Source organism: Perognathus longimembris, chromosome 15 (assembly GCF_023159225.1).
Source record: "Perognathus longimembris pacificus isolate PPM17 chromosome 15, ASM2315922v1, whole genome shotgun sequence".
NCBI lineage: Eukaryota > Metazoa > Chordata > Mammalia > Rodentia > Heteromyidae > Perognathus > Perognathus longimembris.
Genome location: NC_063175.1, coordinates 26459096 through 26481639, shown reverse-complemented (window position 1 = coordinate 26481639; position 22544 = coordinate 26459096). Strand labels below are relative to the sequence as shown.

At 34.4% G+C, this 22544-nt stretch overlaps 1 protein-coding gene across 1 annotated transcript in view; it reads left to right on the top strand.

Annotated features, from left to right (window-relative positions):
- Window positions 1–2697: 2697 nt before the first annotated feature.
- Window positions 2698–22544, top strand: part of Dsc3 (desmocollin 3) — a 33933-nt gene continuing 14086 nt past the window's right edge. The window contains exons 1-8 of the mRNA XM_048363167.1: window positions 2698–2762; window positions 5058–5257; window positions 7106–7225; window positions 10950–11105; window positions 12244–12388; window positions 14294–14460; window positions 17102–17236; window positions 17594–17779. Of these exons, the coding sequence (XP_048219124.1) occupies window positions 2750–2762; window positions 5058–5257; window positions 7106–7225; window positions 10950–11105; window positions 12244–12388; window positions 14294–14460; window positions 17102–17236; window positions 17594–17779 (1122 nt within the window). The 5' untranslated portion in view covers window positions 2698–2749. The remainder of the gene's footprint in view (window positions 2763–5057; window positions 5258–7105; window positions 7226–10949; window positions 11106–12243; window positions 12389–14293; window positions 14461–17101; window positions 17237–17593; window positions 17780–22544) is intronic.

Below are 22544 nucleotides of genomic sequence, written 5' to 3'. Positions count from 1 at the left end.
AGAGGCAAGTCTGACCAATCAGCACAATAATAGTAGGATAAAAACAGGCATATTTTATGGAAAAGATGGATGTCAGGAAAGTAGGATGATATTAATGTATTATTTCAATTCACTTGAAAAAACATTAGCAGTTAATTTCTACAAAATACAACTTTTCAACGATTACTTAAAGTATATAGGCTAAAATATTTATAGCCATTTAAGAGATTGAATTGAAAGCAAAATATATACACACATTCGCAGACATAGACACAGACAGACAGACACATCCAGACAGACACACACACACACAGACACACAGACACACACAGACACTCAGACACACACACACACACACACACACACACACACACACACACACACACACCCCAACGTTTTATATCTACTAGTCCCGGACTTCTAATAACTGAATACTTTCAGAGCCACGTGGAATACTTTCAGAGCCATAACTCATGTAAATAATTTTAAAAAACAGAAAAATATTGAAATCTTATCTTATGAGTACTGTAGGAAGTTGAAAAATAGTATCCTAATCTTAATCATAGAACTGATATGTGTGAAATGTTGAAACAAATAAAAACAAATGAATCCAATAGTAATAGAAAATCATGTCCATGGAAGAATTATCCTAGGAAAGGGAAGGTGGTTTCATATTACTAATTCTATTATTGTATATTAGCATAGTAATATATTATCAGAGGAAAACTAGTAATTTCAAAGTAAATGGAAAGCTTTTATTTATTATTTGAAGAAATTATTAGCAAATCAGGATATTGGGAATAAACTCCTGCTATGTAATAAAATACACCTAACAAAAATGAATGCATATAATGATGAAAATTAAAAATGCCTCAGAATCAATGATAAAAGTAATTCTCTTTAATATTATGAATAAAGCCATTTATGGTCAAAGTTGTTGCAATTTAATAGTCAACTTCAAGTTCTGGTAAGCACAAATGCACTGGCAATAACACACGAGATAAGAGAATAAAAGGAAAGGAATCAAATTGTGATTTGGCCAGCCCTAGAGTTAGTTCCATTGAAGATTCAACCCTGTCTAGTAATAAACTACTGAGACTGATAAAACCAAGTTTCCTCCACATAGGTCAATATTTTAAAATTATTCTCATAGGCAATTAACAGTGAGAAAATATAGGTTAATAGCAATAGCACTATATTTTGAAATAATCTAAGAAAAAGGTGAAACATCTTGGAAACAAAAGTCTGACCTTTATTGGAAGGCTAAAAAAAAGAAACAATAGACAATGCATAATTTTCAGGAATGGGAAGGCTCCATAGCATGAATCTGCTAAGTTCTTATGAACATTTGAGTGAAATGACTTTTCAAGAAAAGGTTCCTTTTTGGCCACATCCCCGACAGCATTAGTTATTATTAGTTTTCTTGATATGGCCATTGTTGTTTAGGTTTACATTTTTTTTGGCCAGAAATGTTGAACATTTCTTCATGTGTCTATTGACTATTTTTATTTCCTCTTCAGAGAAGCCTCTCTTCAAGTCTTTAGCCCATTTATTAATTGGATTGCTATTTCTTTGACTGTTTTTCTTTTTTGATGAGAATTGAATTGAATCTGCAGATGAATTTGATGAATATGTCTTCTGTCCTTGAAGGTGGTATCTTTCTCCATTTGTTTTTCTTTTTTATTGTCAAAGTGAGGTACAGAGGGGTTACAGTTTCATATGTAAGGCAGTGAGTACTTTTCTTATCCAATTTGTTACTTCCTCCCTCTTTCCCCCCTCCTTTCCCCATTTCTCTCTCCCCTCCCCAGAAGTTTTACAGTTGGTTTACACCATATGGTTTTGTAATTATTGCTACATTGATTTGTCTTTTTATCCTTGGTCTCTCAATTTTGGTATTCTCTTTCCCTTCCCTAGTTCCAATGCATGTATATACAATATCTAGGGTACTAAAATCAGTTACAGTGATAACAGGGGTAAAACCATGGGAAGGGAATATGAGGAAAAAAAAGGTACAATTTCACATCACATGTTTAAAATAACTACAACAATGATATATCACTTGTTTCAATAACTTGAAGTTCTAGAGTCCTCTAAAGCCTCTTTCATTGATAATTTGTTTTTTTTCCAGTAATTTTGTGCTTCTGACTAAATTTATTCCAAAGTTTTATTCTTCTTGATGCAATGGCATACCGAACTGTTTGCTTAATTTTATTTTCAGGTATTTTACCAGTTGATTTTTGTAGGTTTATCTTATTTCCTGTAGCCTTATTGGTAATCTTTACTGGATCATTTATCATTTTCTGTATACAAGGTAATATTTTCTGAGAGTGGAGAAAGTTTTACTTCTTTCTTCTCAAGCCATTTGTAGATCTGGACTTAATTTATTTTCTTGTAATGGCTAGAAGCTCTCATACAATATTGAGTAGAGGTAGTAAGTGTGGGTACTATCATCTTGTTCCTAATGTCAGAAGAAAGTATACAATCTGTCTCACTTAAGTATGAAGTTAGTTGCAAATGTTCATAGATACCTCTATGATACTGAACAAGTTCCCTTCTATTCCTAGTGTGTTGAGGTTTTTTTCTTTTTAATCATAAATGGTTGGTAGAATGGATCAATTGCTGTTCTGCATCTACTGGTATGACCAAGTGGAATTTTTTTCCTATTACATAAATGTGACTGTTTTCTTTTTAATTCTAGATCTTCAGTTTTGCAGTTGAAGCCTGTGAAAAGGTGATCTTAAATGTACCTTCTAAACTAGAAGCAGACAAAATGGTTGGGAGAGGTGAGAAATTTGAAAAGTTTGTGTTGCTTGTTCTTTGTTTTGTTGATTGAGGCACTTGGATTCAGGGTCTGGGTGCTGTCCCAGAGCTCTTTTGCTCAAGGCTAGCACTATCACTTTGAGCCACATCTCCACTTCTGGCTTTTGAATGGTTAGTTGGAGATAAATGTCTCACAGGGATTTTTCTGCCAAGCTGGCTTCCTGAGTAGCTAGGGTATGTGAGCCACTGAACTCAGCCAAAAGCAGTATGTTTTCAAATAAAAAGTTAATTCCTAGGCAGGAAAGAGCACGATTTATAGTTTTTGCTTTCTGGGATTGATCTGAATCTTTCTGTAAATGGATAAAATTCAGAAATATTTTTTAAAAATATGCTTTTGAGTTTTTGTAACTGCCAAAATTTACAGTTGATTTGGATACAATTTTTTTTGGGGGGGTAGTTCTGCAAGTGTAACTCTGGATCTCATACTTGAAAGCAAAAGCTCTACTATTCGATCTACATCTCCAGATACATTTTTTCTTGGCTATTTTTGAGGTAGGGTCTCAACTTATGCTCAAGTTCAGAGGGCTGCATTTCTCCAACTCATACTTCCCTGTTTTGTTGATGATGACAGATACCCAGCTTTGTGTCCAGCCATTGTGCTTCCCCTGTAGGTGGAATACCGTGACCCTGCATCCAGCCACTGAATGACATAAGGTTTTGTGACTTCTTATGCTAAGGCTGCCCTCAGACCACTCCACTTCTTAAGCAGCTAGAATTTTAGAATTGAACCATTGTATAGGGTGGGTCCATGTTTTTGTGGTCACTTGTGTTGTAGGTTAAAAATGACACCATAAATTATATAGAAAGCATAATCACTTTCATTACTTTAGGCTCCTAAATATAAAAGAAATTTAGAAAAGAATCTGAGAGAATCCAAGCAGTGTTTTATCAATACTGTAGCTTTATTGAGGAAAATGAGAAGGTGAGCCATTCTACTCAAAATGGAGTATAACCTGGTTACTTGTACAGCAAGCCCTGAACAGCTGTGGGAGCCTGAGGGTCTCTTAATGGCTGAGAGGCTCTGACTAAGGGGCTATCCACTAAGGTGCAGGGAACAAGAGAGGAAAGCAACACGGCAATCGTTTCTTGAAGAAGGATACATGACTTGTCTCAAAGATAGCTTTTCAGCAAAATATATCAGCTAATTTTACAAGACAAAGAACATTTTTTTCTTCCTGTGTGGGGGTTGTGGGGCTGAATGGGTGCAAACAGAAATAGGAGAGTTCCTCTAGTGGAATGGACCAGAAGTTATCACCTGGTCAAAAATATGAAGATGAGAGAAATATGTCATCCTCTCTTAGAAAGTGCTCTCTTCTCTTTTGGCTAAATATGTTTAGCTATGAGTGATTTGAGTTAAAACACTATACAAGTCTAAGATATTAATTTACTTGGAGGCAGTTACTTGAATATAATCAATTTGGCTTCCATTGAAGTAGACAAGCGATGAAAGGAATAGGAAATGGGTCTATTTGGATACTTATTTTTGCAATGTTTTATTGGCAAAAACTTCCCAGGAAGGGTGGATATCATAAAAAAAAGTTTCATTGGGAGCTCTGGAGATCAAAAGACACATATAGAACCATGAGGTTTGTGAGGAAAAGTAGGAAAATACTGATGTCAATGAGAACATGCAGAGATGGGTGTTTTCTTACATGACTAACCAGTACATACCATTGTTCTTTGTGCTCTCGTAAATAACTTCTGGCCTAGAAGACTCAGAGTGTATTGTGAGAAAAATATCTATGTGCTTATTCAGGTGTATGTGGGAGTGTGTGGCTCAACTTTTGTCATGAGTATAATGCATGTACTTTTTTAATTGGAGGATGACTTTCATCTGCCTATTAGAAATGTATTAAGGTTTAGAATATCTTATTTAAATGAAATGTATGAGAATTGTGGTTTTCTTAACAAGTTAGAAGTCCCAAGTTCAAACATCAATACTGCCAAAAAATATTTATTCATTTATTTTTGGATGAACACTGAGGCTTGAATTCAGGACCTGGGTAGTGTTGCTTGGCTTCTACACTTGAGCCACCTCTACTACTGGATGTTTGCATGTTTTGAACTGCAATTCTTATATCTCATCCTCTTGAGTAGGTAGGGTTACAGGTGCAAATTTCTGGTGAAAGTTTTTATTATTTTAATGGAAAGAAAATGGTTATTTTGTTAAACAGAAAGAAAGAGGGGAAATTAGGAGACTGTATGAGTGACTTTTTTTAAACCAATTTTCCCCTTTTCTATCCATTTCTCCCTTGAAGTTAATTTGAAAGAATGTATCAGGTCTGCAGATCTCATCCAATCAAGTGATCCTGACTTCAGAGTTCTAGCTGATGGGTCTGTGTTCACAGCCAGAGCATTGGTGCTATCTGATGAGAAAAGATCATTCACCATACGGCTTTCTGATAGGAAGACACAAATAAAGAAAGAGATGATTGTGCTCCTAGAACACCAGAAGAAGGTATTCAAAGTACATTAAATATTTTCAGGCATGTTGTTCTTTTACTAAAATACTCTCATTAATAATTGCAAAGAGAGGAGCTGGGAATATAGCCCAGTGGCAAGAGTGCTTGCCTCATATACATGAAGCTCTGGGATCCATTCCTCAGCACCACATACATAGAAAAGACCACAAGTGGCGCTGTGGTTCAAGTGGCAGAGTGCTAGCCTTGAGCAAAAAGAAGCCAAGGACAGTGTTCAGGTCCTGAGTTCAAGCTCCAGGACTGGAAAAAAAAAATTGCAAAGAGGACCAAAGGACAAATAGAATTTTTCCTCCCTCTGATATCCTCTATCATTCCTCTCCTACTCTTTCACTAATTCTTCTTCCTTTTTTGCCTCTCTTCCTCTCTCCTCTCTCTTTCTCTCTCGCCCTTCCTTCCTTCCTTCCTTTCTTTCTTCCTTCCTTCCTTCCTTCCTTCCTTCCTTCCTTCCTTCCTTCCTTCCTTCCTTCCTTCCTTCTTTCCTTCCTTCCTTCCTTCCTTCTTTCCTTCCTTCCTTCCTTCCTTCCTTCCTTCCTTCCTTCCTTCCTTCCTTCCTTCCTTCCTTCCTTTCTTTCTTTCCATTCGTAAAGCACTGTCATTCATTTTACTTTGGTAAATCTAAATGATACCTTCTCTATGAAGGATTCTTCTGTTTCTTAATTCTAGCTCATGGCATACATAGCAAGACCAGTGAGAAACTATTGTAGCCTTCTAAATTTCTTATTGGCGCAAATAACAGATTGTGAAGAATGTCATTAGGAAAGTGGTCACAAAATGATGAAAGGTTTGGCTAAATTACACCTATTTTATATTATTTATACTAATGATAAAACTAATTACATGGCTGCTCAGCATTTTACTAAGTATTTATTACAATTATTCATTAATTAATGACTATGAAATCAAATGTCTCCTTTTGCTACATCATGAAATAAAATGAGCATTGGTGAGAAGTCTGGTAGAAGTTTTTCCAATGGTAGAGATTCTATAATCTTCATCTCTGGTGTGGAGGCCCAATATAGGAAGGTGTTTTATAATTGAACCATGTCTCCAACACTTTCCTGTGCTGCTTATTTTTGAGACAAGGTACTGCTTTGTGCTCAGGTGCACCTCGCCTGTGATCCATCTATTTTAGGCTTTTTTTTTTTTTTTTGTAGCTTAAGTTAGAAGCACCTGCTACCATGCCTAGCTTCTTCCCTTTGAGATGGAGTGTTGCCCATTTTTGTTCCTTTAGGTAGCCTAGAACTGTAATCCTTCTAAGCTCAACCTCACATAAAGCTTAAAAGATGGAGTTATACTACTTTTTTGCCTAGACTAGCCTCAAACCTCCCATTCTTATCTAGGATGAAAGTAGCTAGGATGAAATTCTGAGCCACTGGTGCCTGGCTCCATTTTTCTCAATTATAATTTATATAAAGGTCACGTGGCTAGTGGTCACCACTGGTTTTCATATTGGACAGTGCAAGTGGATGAAGGTGATTAAAGTCCTGAATTTTCTTTCTTTGATTCACCTGAGAGGAGGAGGTTTCAACAGATAAAATAGATGAGAGCTATTTCATGAAACTGTTTCAGAAAGGATGTGTTCTTTATCTCTATGTAGAGTGGAGCAAGAAGAAATGAGTGATTTTTATCAGCCTGAAAGTATGATGTTAGAAGGGAATACTAAGGAAATTCTCTTGTTAATGAAATTTTAAAAAATGGATATATTATTTTTGACTATCCTAATGCAAAAAAAGGTCTTATTAGGTTTATGACTTGATCACTATTTTTCAGCGTATTTGACTATGATGCTTTTGTTTATCTGTTTTTTTTTCTTCCTCTGAATTCAGTTACTAAAGAAAAGACACACTAGAGAGACTATTCTCAGGAGAGCCAAGAGGAGATGGGCACCTATTCCTTGTTCAATGCAAGAGAATTCTTTGGGTCCCTTCCCTTTGTTTCTTCAACAAGTAAGTTTGCATTTCTTCTGAATGGATGCTTTACTTCTAATAGTCTGTTTTATTATCCCCACCCCCTCCATCCCACTTCCCTGTGAGTCTTTGGGCATTTAAAAATAAACATCCTGCCTGAAAGTATACAGCAGGTTTAATTATGAGTGAAGTGAGAAAATGAAAAGTGTTAAGCTATTAATGATATGATACAGACTACAGGCACAGGATGATGTTTATGTATTTATTCACTCATTTAGCTGACAGCTGTGGAACATTTGTGATAGGCACCTGTTTAGCTCCTAAAGATGGCATGGAATTTAGGCCTGGTCCTTGTTCTCATATAGGTTATTGGTTGACTGGAGAAGACAAAACTAGGTAAATAGTTTCAGAGATATGTATCAAGTAGATTGCCAGAGAAGTCACTGGGTGATCTGTTAACATGAACTTTTGTGATCAGGTGGGCTTTGAAGAAGACATGTCTGAGCTGAGTTCTCAAAGTCTTAAGCAGATGAATAATTGTAAAAGAAGAGGGATATATGGAGGTGAGAGCAAGCAAGCCTTCTGAAAGTGCTCTGAAGCTTAGTCTTCCTGGGTATGATGAAGGGGGATGGAGGATGAGGTGGAAGAGACTGGTGGGGCTCAAACTATTATGGGCTGTATGTATTCTGCTATCAAGTTTTTCTTTATCCTAAAGATAGAAGTTTTGGGTCCTGATAACAATGTAACCAGGTTTCCTTTCTTTAAAAATCTGGATGGAACAAACACAACGAAAACCATCATTGAAGTTAAGGCCATGGACTTGTGCTTACCTTAACCTCATTGAATTTCTATGGCAGGAATTACTGGGCAGTACTGAGTTCCTGACCTGTGCACTCCTAATTAATTTTTAATTGTCCTTCCAGAGTTTTTCACATATGATTTTTTATTTGTCCATTGTTACACTCTTGTTTATTCATATTAAATACTCTGGGGGAGTGAGTCCTGATTATCAAAGTTATGCTAATCATGAGTAATTTTAACTGTTGTGTTGCTAAACCAGTTACTGCCTCTCAGTTTTCATTTCCCTGAAAAATGTACAATGACAAAGATGATCTTTAATTTCTCCTTAATATATTTGTTCACTAGAATTCTAAATTACCATTCACTCAATTTTGCACCTCTCTCATTGACTAATTTGTTTCTGGTTCTTCCTCCCCCCCCCCCATATTTCTACACATATTGAAATGATTGCATTGTGTTTTCTTTTGTCCTTAAATCTGTTTGTATGTTGTATTGTGCTAAACGATTTGCATATGTTGAGATATCTTTGCATCCTTGGAATGAAACCGACTTGATTATGGTGTATGACTCTTTTGTGTGTGTGTGTGTGTGTACTAGTCCTGGAGCTTGAATGAGGGCCTAGGTACTTTCTTACACATTTTAGCTCAAGGCTTGCTCTCTACCACTTGAAACAGAGTTATACTTCTAGCTTTTGGGGTGATTAAATGGAGATAAGAATCTCACAGACTTTCCTGCTCAGACTGACTTCAAATGGCAATCCTCAGATTTCGGCCTCCTGAATAGCTAGGATTAAAGGCATGAGCCACTAGTGTTCAACTGGTATATGGCCTTTCTGTTGTTGGATTTGTTTTGCTAGTATTTCACTGAGAATCTTGACATCTATATCTATCAATAAATTAGTCTTTCTCTTTCTGTTGAATTTTTACCTGTTTTTGATGATACAAGTTTGTCAAACAAATTTGGTAGTACTCCTTCCATTTGTATTTTTTGGAATAGTTTGAGGAGTGTTACTAGTTATTAGCATTAGTTACCAGTGTTTTTAGTTAAAGTTCTGCAAGAATTCAGCTGTGAATTTATCTGTTCCTTGGCTTTTCTTTATTGGTAATTTTTTAAATTACTGATTCAATCTTTTTACTTCTTATGGATCCATTTATGGGTCAATTTTGGTGTGTCATACGTGTTGGAGTATCCATCCACTTCTTCTTGAGTCTCTAGATTGTTAGAGTATAAGTTTAAAATATTTCCTAATTATCTTTATTGGAGATCTTCATTACCTAATGGCTTTTATTGCTACCTGTTGTAATATCTTCTTTTTAGTTTCTGGTTCATTAGTATCTTCTCCCTTCCTTTTGTGTTAATTAGTCTTGTTTTCAAAGAACCAGCTTTTTTTTTTTTTTTTTTTTTTTGTTATATTGTTTGCCAGTCCTGGGGCTTGGACTCAGGGCTTGAGCACTGTCCCTGGCTTCTTTTTGCTCAAGGCTAGCACTCTGCTACTTGAGCCACAGCGCCACTTCTGGCCGTTTTCTGTAGTGTGGTGTTGGGGAATTGAATCTAGGGCTTCATGTATCTATGAGGCAAGCACTCTTGCCACTAGGCCATATCCCCAGCCCCAAAGAACCAGATTTTTGTTTCACTGAGTCATTGTGTTGTTCTTTCAGTTTCAATTTTCTCAATTTCTGCTCTAATGTTTATACTTTTTTCCATTTACTTGTTTTAGGGGTTATTTTGTTTTTGTTTTTCTAAGATCTTGGAGGTGCCTCATTGGATTGTTTACTCGAGATCAATCTGATTTTCTGAAGTAGGCACTCATATCTCTTCACCAAATCTTCTATTATTTATTAGTTCTGCTCCATAAGGTTAGTTTAAGGAGTAAACCCTCACCATTATAGTAGCTTTTGTTTGATTGCCAGCCATAAGTGTTACTTTATTTAACTGACTTTCCTTCCCCCACCCCCCACCTTTTCTCTCTGGAAAAATTTCTGTGGATATCACATTTCTTTCTGGGACACTGCCTGTGTCATTTAAAATAAAAAATAGATGAAGAAATATTAACTTGGGCTGGGATTGTGGCTTCATGGTACAGTGCTTGCCTAGCATGAGCAAAACCCTGGGTTTGATTCCTCAGCACCACATGAACAGAAAAAGCCAGAAGTGGTGCTGTGGCTCAAGAAGTGGGGTGCTAGCCTTGAGCAAAAAGAAGCCAGGAACAGTGTGAAGGCCCTGAGTTCAATCTACAGGACTGGAAAAAAAAAGAAATATTAACTTGTGGCAGGGGAACATTAAAATGAAAACTTTCAGGGCTGATCTAGGATTGTCTAATAATGCAAAATGAGTTGGAAAAGTTGTGACCATCCAACCTATAGGAAGAACAATGTTAGAATTTCCCTTTTTCTCTTTCATTTCACAATCTTCAAATAGAAATGATGCCTAGTTATCTCCTTTTCAGTTCCTACAAGTACCAAAAAAAAAAAATCTCAGATGCTTATAAGTCATATACCAATGAGCCAATGGAGATACTAACAGCTAAACTTTGTAGAGATGTTGAAATCATTTGAGCAAAGACAAAGTGCAAATACAATTTATTATAATTTCAATTTTTATTCTATTACTTGAAGGAGGTAGATCTAAGATATGAAAACTTAGCTTTTAAAGTTTGGTCATAAACCTTTGGGCACTCTAGTCCTTGTGTACCAATAAGAGATTAATGCAGAAAAAAAAATCTAGAAATGCGTAGTTATTTTATCATTAGTAAGCACTCTCCTTCACATAAAATTCCATGTTGGTGTCTATTGTCCACTTTTTATATGTACCTGGGCCTTTCATCCAAAAGGTCTTTCATTCTGACTCTTCTACTGAAATATTTTCCTTAAAATAAAAATACAAAAAGATGGCTATATGAAATCTCTTGAGTTTTGTTGAATTTAATTAAATTTTTTACACGTGTATATACTTTTCCTTTCAGGTTCTATCTGATGCAGCACAGAACTACACCGTCTTTTATTCAATAAGTGGACGTGGAGTTGACCAAGAACCTTTGAATCTATTTTACATAGAGAGAGACACTGGAAATCTGTATTGTACTCAGCCTGTGGATCGTGAGGAATATGATGTTTTTGATGTAGGAATTTTACTTATAAACATGGCTTATTCAATACCTGCTCTGCTCTGTCCTGTCTTCTTGCACTCTGTTCTTAATGGTATCTTCAAGTCAATACAGTGTTTTGGAATGCTTGGTCAACAATTTATCATTGTGTTCGATAGGTAAGCCTAAATGAAACAAAAAGTTTTAATTGTATTGGAATATAAACTTCAGCGCGTTTTAACGAAATTGGTTTTGATTCTGAGATAGTCTTCCTCTCCAGTCACTTGAATATTCTTGTCTTGCCAGGATATGTTCACAGGTTATGGAAAAGATTCTCTAATACTGTACCTGCCTATTTTACTTTCCATTTACATCCATGATCCTCTGATCATTTATGAGAACTAGATAAGGAAATAAAAGTGGGAGGCCAAGCCTAAAGGCAGGTCAATAAACCGGCATTCTTGAATGGATGAACTTAAAGTCAATGGAGGAATAACGCAGACTGTTTTTCTTATAAAATATTAAGTTTCACAAGGTTGAGTGCCATCACTGTGATTCAGGGGGTAGATTTCCTGTTAGAGAGAAAGATTCTACTTTAGAAGAGAAAATAGATACTAAATAGCCAATTTGACTTCTTTGTAACATGCTTTGCTTTTGCCTCACAATTTTTCAACTCCATGTTGTAGTTAAATACTAAACAGAAATAGTTTTGCTAGTTAGGTACTCTAGTTCTGAGCCACACATTTCAGTCCATGACAGGAATCATTTTGATTGATGTGTGATGTGGAGAGTATCACAGGCAGTTTTCCAGAGAACTTGAAAAAAATGTTTGATCTCTGGAAGTGACATGATTGGGAATGTATCAGGAATGTTTTCTCATTGCTGTGAATTGGTCTCAAAATATATTTGAATCTTTATGGTCATATTTAATTCTTCAGGATACTGTACACAGTCATCCTAGCTTGGCTGTACTCTGATCTAAGTTTTAATTTGAAATATACTCATTTCTACCAAATGCTTAGTGATCTTTGTATAGAGTATGGTGCATTGATAATTAGAAAATAATATGTAGGGGTTAATGTTTTAAAGATTTGCAGAGATGGTAGAACCACTTCTCTTTTCTTGCTACAATATAGTGTCAATTGAAAACTGAAATTGCTTGTTCCTTTGACAGTTGATTGCATATGCGTCCACTGCCGATGGCTATTCAGCAGATTTACCTCTTCCACTGCCCATCAAAGTGGAGGATGAAAATGACAATCATCCTGTTTTTACAGAAACCATTTATAATTTTCAAGTTCCAGAAAGTAGTAGACTTGGTAAGGCTGTTTTTTTTTTATGTTTAAATGTGTTTGTGTGAATTTTTCTTTGAGTACCGTGATTTTTATATTAACTGTTACTTCATTCTGAGATAACACTGAATATTTATCATAACACATACATTCCCACTAGGTTTACTGAACTTTACCATGTATTTGAGATATTTTTGGCCTTTTGAACTTACCTGTTGTGGCAGGCAATGGTTATTCAAGCATTGTACCCTACTGGTTTATGAGTTTTATTTTATTTTCTCCTTGTGTTGGTTTATCGAACTGAATGATAGCATGAACAATAAAAATTTTAAAAGTATAAATATTTAATAGGATTTTATTTAGAAGGTTGTTGAATGATATCCAATGACGATACAATTTTTTAAATGCATTTATTGTCAAAGTGAAGTACAGAGGGGTTACAGTTTCATATGTAAGGCAGTGAGCACATTTCTTATCAAACTTGTTGCCTCCTCCCTCATTTTTCTCCCTCCTTCCTCCCTCCTCAACTCCCCTCTCCTACCATAAATTGTATAGTTGGATTATGGCATGTAGTTTGGTAAGTATTGCTGTTGCATTGGTTGCCTTTTATCCATGGACTCTCCGTTTTGACATTCCCCTTTCCTTCCCTAGTTCCAATAAACATATATACAATGCCCAAGGTACCGAAATTAGTAACAATGACACCAGGGGTAAAATCCTGGGGAAGAAAGACAAAAGAAAATGGCAACTTTATAGCTCATTTTATATTTGCTCTTCTCTTAAAACTTCAACTTTTTCCATTGATTTCAGAGCAAATATTAGAATAGTTCTAGAGAAGCTGATGCCACAAGTCCTCTATCTTCAAAATTTGGCCTCTCATGTGGAAAATGAAATTATTTCAATTTGGCTATTAATGATAGTGTCTATTATCTTCTGAGACTTGAAATAAGAATAGCCAATGTCAAAAAGTTGAAAGATGTCAGTCATAATAGATAACCACCTTGATAACTGTCCTGAAATTATTTGGATCTTCACTGCATTTTAATATTTGTTTGTTTTTATATTTCACTGTTATACCAATGTTAACCTCTTTATTACTCCTATGTACAATTAATACAATTAAAATACATTGGTTAGGAGTATAGGAAATCTATTTATTCATGTGGATTCTTTGTATGAATTCATGAAAGTCACCTTCAATTTTCGTAGCTGTTGGGAGTTGATTACATTAGAAGAACTATACTCTGTGTAGCATCATAATTCCAGGAATTGATTACATTTTCCCTTTTTTGAAGAGAAAAGTTTTGTTTCTGATATTTTTTTCTTGAGGATTCTGTTTTCTCCCGTAATAATAGTGAAGAATCAGGGGCAAACACTTTGGTGTTAACCCTTGGACTAACCCTGAATACTTAAGCTATACCAACCATCAGTTCAGACCAGATAAAGCTGATCTCAAGCTCTTGAAGGAGAATGAGTCAATTTGAATGCATCAAAAAGTAACATTGCAAGGGTAGACTGGTAACAGTTAACTTAAAAATGAGTTCAATTGTAATCCAAACTAGCCTCCATTTAAAGATCAGATTTAGGAGACCTGACAATTGCCTTGAGTGAGGTGGTATTTTAATATGAGAACATACATTGAAATTATTCTTGAGTGTCATTTAATGAATTTTTTTCACTACTTTACTATCATACATTTTCTAAATGTGAGCAAAACACAAACTACAGTATGAAAACGTTTCATATTTTACATTTGCAGTCATCTTCATCAGTTCTAGCTTAAAATGTAGCATTCCTGGCATAAAGATACATTTCTAGATAGGTTTCCATGCTTGTTAAAATTTGAGAGGAGTCCATACTACTGAGTAAACAGAGGTATTTTACAGTTCTGGAAATCCTAAGTTCTTTTTTTCCCTTTCTTTAAATGTATAGGGACTACAGTGGGAGTGGTCTGTGCCACAGACAGAGATGAACCAGATACGATGCACACGCGCCTGAAGTACAGCATTCTGGAGCAGAGGCCTAGATCCCCTGGGCTCTTTTCTGTGCATCCCAGCACAGGTGTTATCACCACAGTCTCTCATCACATGGACAGAGAGGTAGCTTCTATGCGCTGTGAAATACCATTTTTCTGAGGGTTGAGTCTCCTGCGCCCTATTTTCTATAATTTGCTATCCTATGGGTAGATTTCTAAAGTCATAGGAATATAAGAATTCCTGTCATTTTCTCCTTTGAAAAAGCAACATTATTTCTATTTTGTATGTAAAGGAAGCCACAGGAATAGAAATATAGAAAAAGATATCTCATAAATTATTATTAATTATTGTCTTATTCTGTGTGATTAGTTCCAGCTCAGTAAAGGCTACATTTCTTATATAAGATAACGAGCTTTATTTCTGGAGTGTCAATCATATTGTAAGCCCTATTCAGTTATAATAGATGTTCGTACATTTTGTGACTAAAGGATTAGGTAAGATAAAATTGGTGAATTACTAAAACATCTACCATACTATTTTCCTGGTAACAATGGCATATTGTCATGCATATAATAATTTATGTCTAATTGTATGTGCTTATTTTAATTTGGTCTTTATAATTTGCTTGTTTGATTAGATAGGGGCTATATTGAATCTATAGAGAAAAAATGTGATGACTTGTCTAAATAATTCCACAGAAACTTCTTTGGTTGTTATTATTTCTCTTTTCATTTGTCACCAATTTTATCTCTTAACTGTGAATGATTAACTGAAGCAGATGAACTAGATTTATAGGTATAAAATAACTTTATTGGGATACATTAATGGTTCCACTATAGCTAGAATAAATAGACTAAGGATATAATTGAGAGTAGTAAACAAAGAAATTAATACTAGGAGTTGATACTAAAAGAGAAAGAAGAGGAGGATGGGAATCTGTTAAAAGAAGAAGTAGTAAAAAAAAGGTTTGGGTTTACACCATTTTAATTTTTGTATCAGAGCATCTGTATGATAAAGCACATGATGATTAGAGTGAGTGAGAAAAATTTAGGGGGATATTATGAATACTTTGTATCTTTGCATTATATAGACAATATGGTAATGAAGTTAAAAAAATCTATCCTGAATTATTATAGAATAAAACATAGGGTCTAGAAATACTAAGTTAAGATTATGCTTTTGGAGCCAAACCCAAATCTGTTTGCTTGTTGAAAAAAGGTATAATGGCATTTTGTTTAGAATGATGACAAAAGCAATAAAACAAATATGAAATCTAGACAATGAATTTAGTTAAAGAAGAATACAAGGTATTTGATCCTTGAAGTCTATAAGAGGAGCATTTCAGGATGAGAATGTTTATATGCAATGTTGAAGGCAGAGCAAGTAAAAGGAAGACTGAGGGATAGAAAAGGGAACCAGAAAATGGGAAATGAAAAAGGGGTGGCTATAGGCTAGGAAAGAAAAGACAAGGCAACAATAATGATTATGTGTCACAAATAAATGATTATATTTCACCTTTACCACACAATGTGAAGTCAACAATGTGATTTCTTCACTGTTGAAAACAATCCAAGTCTTTTGTTGACACTTAAAAACTTTTCCCCATTGGAGTCCTAGTTATTCTCTTGCTTCTCTGATATTTCCCTTTTCATGTCTTTTGCTTAGTTTTCTTGTCCTTCCATACCATGCTTGAAATGCTATCATTCTGTTTGCCCATAGTTCTTCTCCTCCTAGAATTTGCCGTGGATATTTTATTTCTGTTGTCATTTCGACCACCATCAACATCCTGATGACTCACTTCCAAGGTGGTATTTCTGGTCATGGTTTCTATTTAAAGCATGGGGCCATATAGGTGTCTCCAATCTTATTTGCTTACATTTCCATCAGGCATATGAAATTCATCACATGCATAGCAAAATTCATGCCTTTACACATCCCTGTTTATTCTGGAGTGTTTAGATCCTCTATGAACTGTATATTGTTACTTTTTATTGGTTACTCATATTCTTTCTCAAGAAGAACCCCTGAGCATCAATTTCCATCTTTTTCCTTATAACTTGTGTCCAGAACCTACTATTAATTTCTTCTCCATTTTAATTCCCAAGCAACTTTCTTCTCTCACTTTTCCTTTGTTCCCTTGGATACTGCCTCAAATTTGGACAATGCGTCTTAGGTTATTAAAGGGGACTTTGTGATTGGTTGCTTTCACTCTCAACTTAATTCACCTCAAATTATGCTCAATATTTAAAAATATTTAAAAATACTCTTTGCAATACCTAAGTGGTCTTATTTTGTGCTTTCATTCTAACTCCCATAAAACATCCCTCAATTATCTCCTAAAGCTTAGGTCTAAATTCTTAACATTTCTCTGTATAATTACACCTCTGCCCATATTTTCGGCTTTGCCTGTTTCTAAAAAAAGTCTTAGTGTATGTGCAAACATAAAAGTCAAATAAAGGTGCTTAGCAGTACAGTGCTTGCCTTGCAGGCAGGAAGCCACTAGTTCTATTCCTCAGCACCACATAAACAGGAAAAGTCAGAAGTAGCACTGTGGCTCAAGAGGTGGAGGGCTAGCCTTGAGCAAAAAGAAGCCAGGGACAATTGTCAGAACCTGAGTCCAAGCCCCAAAGCTGCCCCTCCTCCACAAAAGGTCAAATAAAGCATATATCCACACACAAGTAGAAGTGTTATAATTAGGGTATTATTAGTTCATGATTTGAGACAAAAACGTCCCACATTAATTAAACATTTGATTTGTTTTCAGGCTGTAGACAAGTATACATTGATAATGAAAGTCCAAGACATGGATGGTCAATTTTTTGGATTGATCAGTACGTCAACCTGCATTGTAACAGTCACAGATTCAAATGACAATGTGCCCACTTTCAGGCAAAATGCTGTAAGTATATCATATCAAAATCAATCTTTTAATTGACTTCTTATTTAATCTGAGTTAATTATATATCTGTCATATTTTGAAGCATGTGTTCATTATATAAATAACATTAAAGTTTAAATAGTATATATCTTCTTCATTTATATTAGTATATATATATTTCCCTCATAAAGGATATTTATAGTAAAGTTCTTCCATTTAAAAGATAAACACTTAACAAAACAATGCTATTTGTTCTGCAACTGTTTTAAGATGATATATGCTAAAAATATAAGAACAAATATTTTGGGGGTAAAAGACACCTTTTACTTCTTTTGCAATATATTTCTTTATAACACAAATTTGAATGAATTCTTTCAGTATGAAACATCAGTAGATGAAAATGCATACAATGTGGAAATCTTACGAATACCTATAGACGATAAGGATTTAATGAATACTGAAAATTGGAGGGCCAATTTCACCATTTTGAAAGGAAATGAAAATGGACACTTCAAAATCACTACAGACAAGGGGACAAATGAAGGCATTCTCTGTGTTGTAAAGGTATAGTAATGATGGATAACTAACAATTTGGCAAATTAGGTCTCTTATCAACAAATGGTGGAATCAACTAAGTAGTTTCAGATCATGGACACTGTAAGTAGAGGGAGAATGTAAAACCTTTTTAGTCTAACTATTCTGATTCGACGTCATGTATGTCTTCCATAATTTTATTGCCAATTGCTGTCTCCAAGATCATGCCTGAGCATTTCTAATGATAACGATCTCCATGCCTCCATTGGCAGCTTAGGGGATGTTTGTGGAGTTCGACTCTCAGAAGTTACTACTTCTAATGCTCACAAGGCATTATCCTTACAATCCATGTGTTTTGCCCATGCTTGATAGGGTGATCTTCTACCCTTTGAGCTACAGTACCAGTCCTACTTTTTGTTGGATATTTTTTCCTGGCCTGGCTTCAAACGCAAAACCTCCAGAAATCAGCCTTCTGAGTAACTAAGATTACAAATGTGGGCCACTAGCATCCTACACATTTTTTCATTTCTTTATTATTAAAGTGATGTACAAAGGGGTTATAGTTTCATATGTAAGGCAGTGAGTACATTTCTTATACCACTTGTTACCTGCTTCCTCGTTTTTCCCCCACCCCCCTCCCATGAACTCCAAATTATGGAAACAAGTGGTTTATCATTGTTGTTATTTTCAGCGTACCATGTGAAATTATGCCCTTTTTCTTTTGTCTTTCTTTCCTGTGGTTTTACAAACCCTGATATCACTGTAACTGATTAGGGTACCCTGGATATTGTATATATGTGTATTGGAACTAGGGAAGGGAAAGGGGATACCAAAATAGAGAGACAAAGGATAAAAAGACAAACCAAATGCAACAGCAATACTTAGAAAACTACATGGTGTAAACCAACTGCACATTTTTTTAATGTTGCTATGTCCAGTGCAGATTTACCTTCTTTAGGACATATTCTCATTTCTTTTACTTCTTATATAATTTAGAACCTCACATTCTCTTTTTTTTCATTCTGTTGAGAATATATTCATGGCTATATCCAATTCTTTAAAGGTAATACTGAGGATGAAATACAGTATTACATCAAGAGCACTGAATGAACTTACTCTTCATTCTATATGTTAGCTATGTGGTTGCACTGCTGTTTTCTAGGGTTCAAGATAGAAGTATAGGGTGGGAGGATCCTTGGTTTTCTATTCCTGGGCTAGAATGAAGGATAATGCTCTGTGGGAAGATTTGGATATTATTCACAGATTAGAGGAGGCTTCTTCATAGATTATAGAGACTTATTCATAGATTAAAGGAGACTTAAAACTTCAGTACCCAGTTTTGTATACATAGTTGTTTTCCCTGTGAGAGTTGTTAGAGTCTACATAAAGATGGGACACATTCTGTCCAGATGTAAATAGAAAGATACACACTAAACTTTTCCTCATTTCAATTTTATATAATACAAGATGTAATAAAAATTAAGCTTTACTACTGGGCTTGGGAGAATAATAAAGCAACATTGACAATAATGAACATCTAATATTTAGTGAATTCCAAATATCATGTGAAGTGCTTATCAATGGTTTTTAATTGTTTAACAAATCTGTGAACTAATTACATGTTAGTTAACAACTAAGAGATGTATTATTTATTTTAATTCAGTTTGACCAAGCAGTCCATTTAGGGAGGTCAAAGTTTGGAACTGAAAGTACCCTATATCCATTCAGATTTTCTTGGAAGAAAATGAGTAAACATGACCTGTTTCTTGTTTATTATTACACATGTTGCATATACAAATGTGTTTAGGTATTCATGTCATGACTTTTTAAAACAAGTATACCTTTTTTCTAATAGTATATCAATGACATTTTTATTATATTTACAGATATAATACTTCATGGTATGGACAAATCATATTTGTAGCCTGTTCCACATTTATGGCAATGTTTACTTATTTATATCTCTAAGTATTTCAAGGAGTTTTCAATTCAACATGTCAGTTCGTGAATACAATACATTTTTTTTCACTTTTAAACCAGTCTTTAATTTTCAATTAGTTGAAGGAGGTACATATACACTCAAAAACAGTAATTCAAAGAATCAAGAATTTGGAGTATCAATATGTGTACACTACTTCATGTATTTTTTAGAACGTAATTAAAATGTTGTCTAGTTTACATGTAAAAGAAGAAAGAATTAGTATCACATTGATTACTGTCACTTCTTTGATCATTTGTGTCCATTTCTTTGTCCTTACTACCTCCATTGCTAACCTTGCCTCCTATTTGTAATTTGAACCACAAATTACTTTCTAGCAGTTTTTTCAGTAAAATTTCATTTCTCATGCCACATCTTGTCCATATTTTAGGCAAAATCTTAGAAAAGTAAATTCTTCACAGCCACTCCCTCAACTAACTAGTTCCATCTTCATATAAGAACATTGAATAGTATGACTATATTTTCTCACCCTTTCTCTCTCCATTTTTTTCTGCTTCCATCTCTTTTTTGAAATTGCCCCTCCCCCTAACAAACATGTTCCATATTCCTGGTATTCATTTTGGTAAGCAGTAAGTTAGACGTTCAAACAAGTTACACTATTGGAATCCTCCCTCAAATCAAAGCATGAAAACAGAAGAAAAATAAATGATTTTATGAAGATGAGCATAGAATTGATTATAAAATTTAATAGCAATTATACAAAAGAAAATAACTACAGATAATCTCATTTGTGATGTGAACAGAAATTTTAGACACAAATTAAAGAAAGATCTCATTAGGAAAGATTATTAAACAATGTCTCTGTCACATAAAAACATATATCCTGGTTAATATGTTTGTACATATATGCATATGATCCAGAATATGTTTACACATATACAAGTACAGGATAATATCCATGGTATGAATATAAAAATATTTAACTATTTCCATATATGTGGAAATTTAGGTTGTATCAATGAATTTATTTTTATCATTTCCTGATTTCAGGGTATGTAGCAGTACATCACCATGCATACGAGTCATTTCATGAGGCACAATTTAAATGTGGAATAAATTTCTAGAAACAGAATTGTTTAGTCAGGGACATGCCTGTTTTTATGTGACAGAGACATAGTTTAATGTTCTTTCCTGATGAGATCTTTCTTTAATATGTGTCTAAAATTTCTGTTCACACCACAAATGAGATTATCTATAGTTATTTTCTTTTGTACAATTGCTATTAAATTTTATAATCAATCTATGCTCATCTTCAAGTTAGATTATCTATAGTTATTTTCTTTTGTACAGTTGCTGTTAACTTTTATAATCAATTCTATACTCATCTTCACAAAATCATTTATTTTTCTTCTGTCTTCATGCTTTGATTTGATGAGAAAAATCCAATATCATTAAGTTACTGTTATATTTTATTATCAATTTCATACTTGTTTCATAGAATAATATATTTACTTCTTTATTTCCTTGCTCACCACTGAATTAAAAGAGTTACTTGATTTTGGCAATGAGCCAGGTAGTTTCCACAATCATTCTTCCCAATTCCAAATAATGAGGCTTAGAAAAATAATATGCTAGTAGTGGTATATTGATAGATCTAGGATAGGTAATTTGTTTTCATACACATACATGTGTTTGGATATCTGGCCTATCCGTGAGAGAGATTTCTATTCATATAACAAAAATGAAAATCCAAAAATGTCTGGTATTGCGAGCCCTTACTCACAACACTTATATTGTTCTTCCCCCTTTTTTGCATACTTTGATTACTGGCTTGATGAAGCCATAACTGTATTGGCACAAGTGAATTTTCTTTTTCTTTATTATGATCTTTAAGGATTTGCCCTTTAACAAAGCAGTGTATGAATGCAATGAATCTTGATCTTTCTACTTTTCTGAGTTTACTTTTTCTGTCATTATCTTCATTGCTAATCTTGCCTCCTATTTTTAACATGAGCTACAAATTATTTTCCAATAGTTTTATCAGTAAAATTTTCATTTGTTGTGCCTTATCTTCTTTTCTATATTTTCTATATTATGTTTCTTTTCCTAGGAATATTTGTGGCTAGATAGTTATGTTGTACATTTAAGTCAACTTAGTCTCAGTGAAACATTTTTTAAAACAAAGCAGCATAATCTGAACATTAGAGTTTTACATCTGACATGCATAATTTCTGAGGCAGTATTCATCAACATTAAATAAATTCTAATATTCTTCACTCCTAAATCTTCAGTTAGAATACGTTTTGTGGATTCTAACATTCCAACATTTTTATTTCTTTCTGATTTGTGCCAATACATGGGCTTGAACTCATGACCTCATGCTCTCATTTGGCTTTTTCCACTCTAGGCTCATACTCTACGTACATGCATCAAACCTCTATTTTTTGCTCATTAATTAAAGATAAGAGTCTAGTGGAGTTTTCTGAATTGAGATCCTCAGATCTCATCCTCATGATGAGCTACAATTACATATGTGAGTCGCAAGTGTCTAGCCAGAATGTTCATGACTTTTTTTAAAGGACTTATGATTATTAATATTTTAATCTGTTAAATAATACTCATTCATTTTGATTTTGTTCACTAGTTAGCCAGTGATTATTTTAACCAGCTGAAAGACAATAAAAATGTCCAGAAAATACTATTTTATGAATTTTGCTGGATTTTCTGTATAGAAAATCAATTATAATCTAATTTTTATTTAAAACTGTAGCTTGAGCGAATATAGTTTCAGTTTTAGGGAAATCAGTTTATCTCCTCCATTCTCCTGGTTTGAAAACAGGAATGATAGTAGTAATT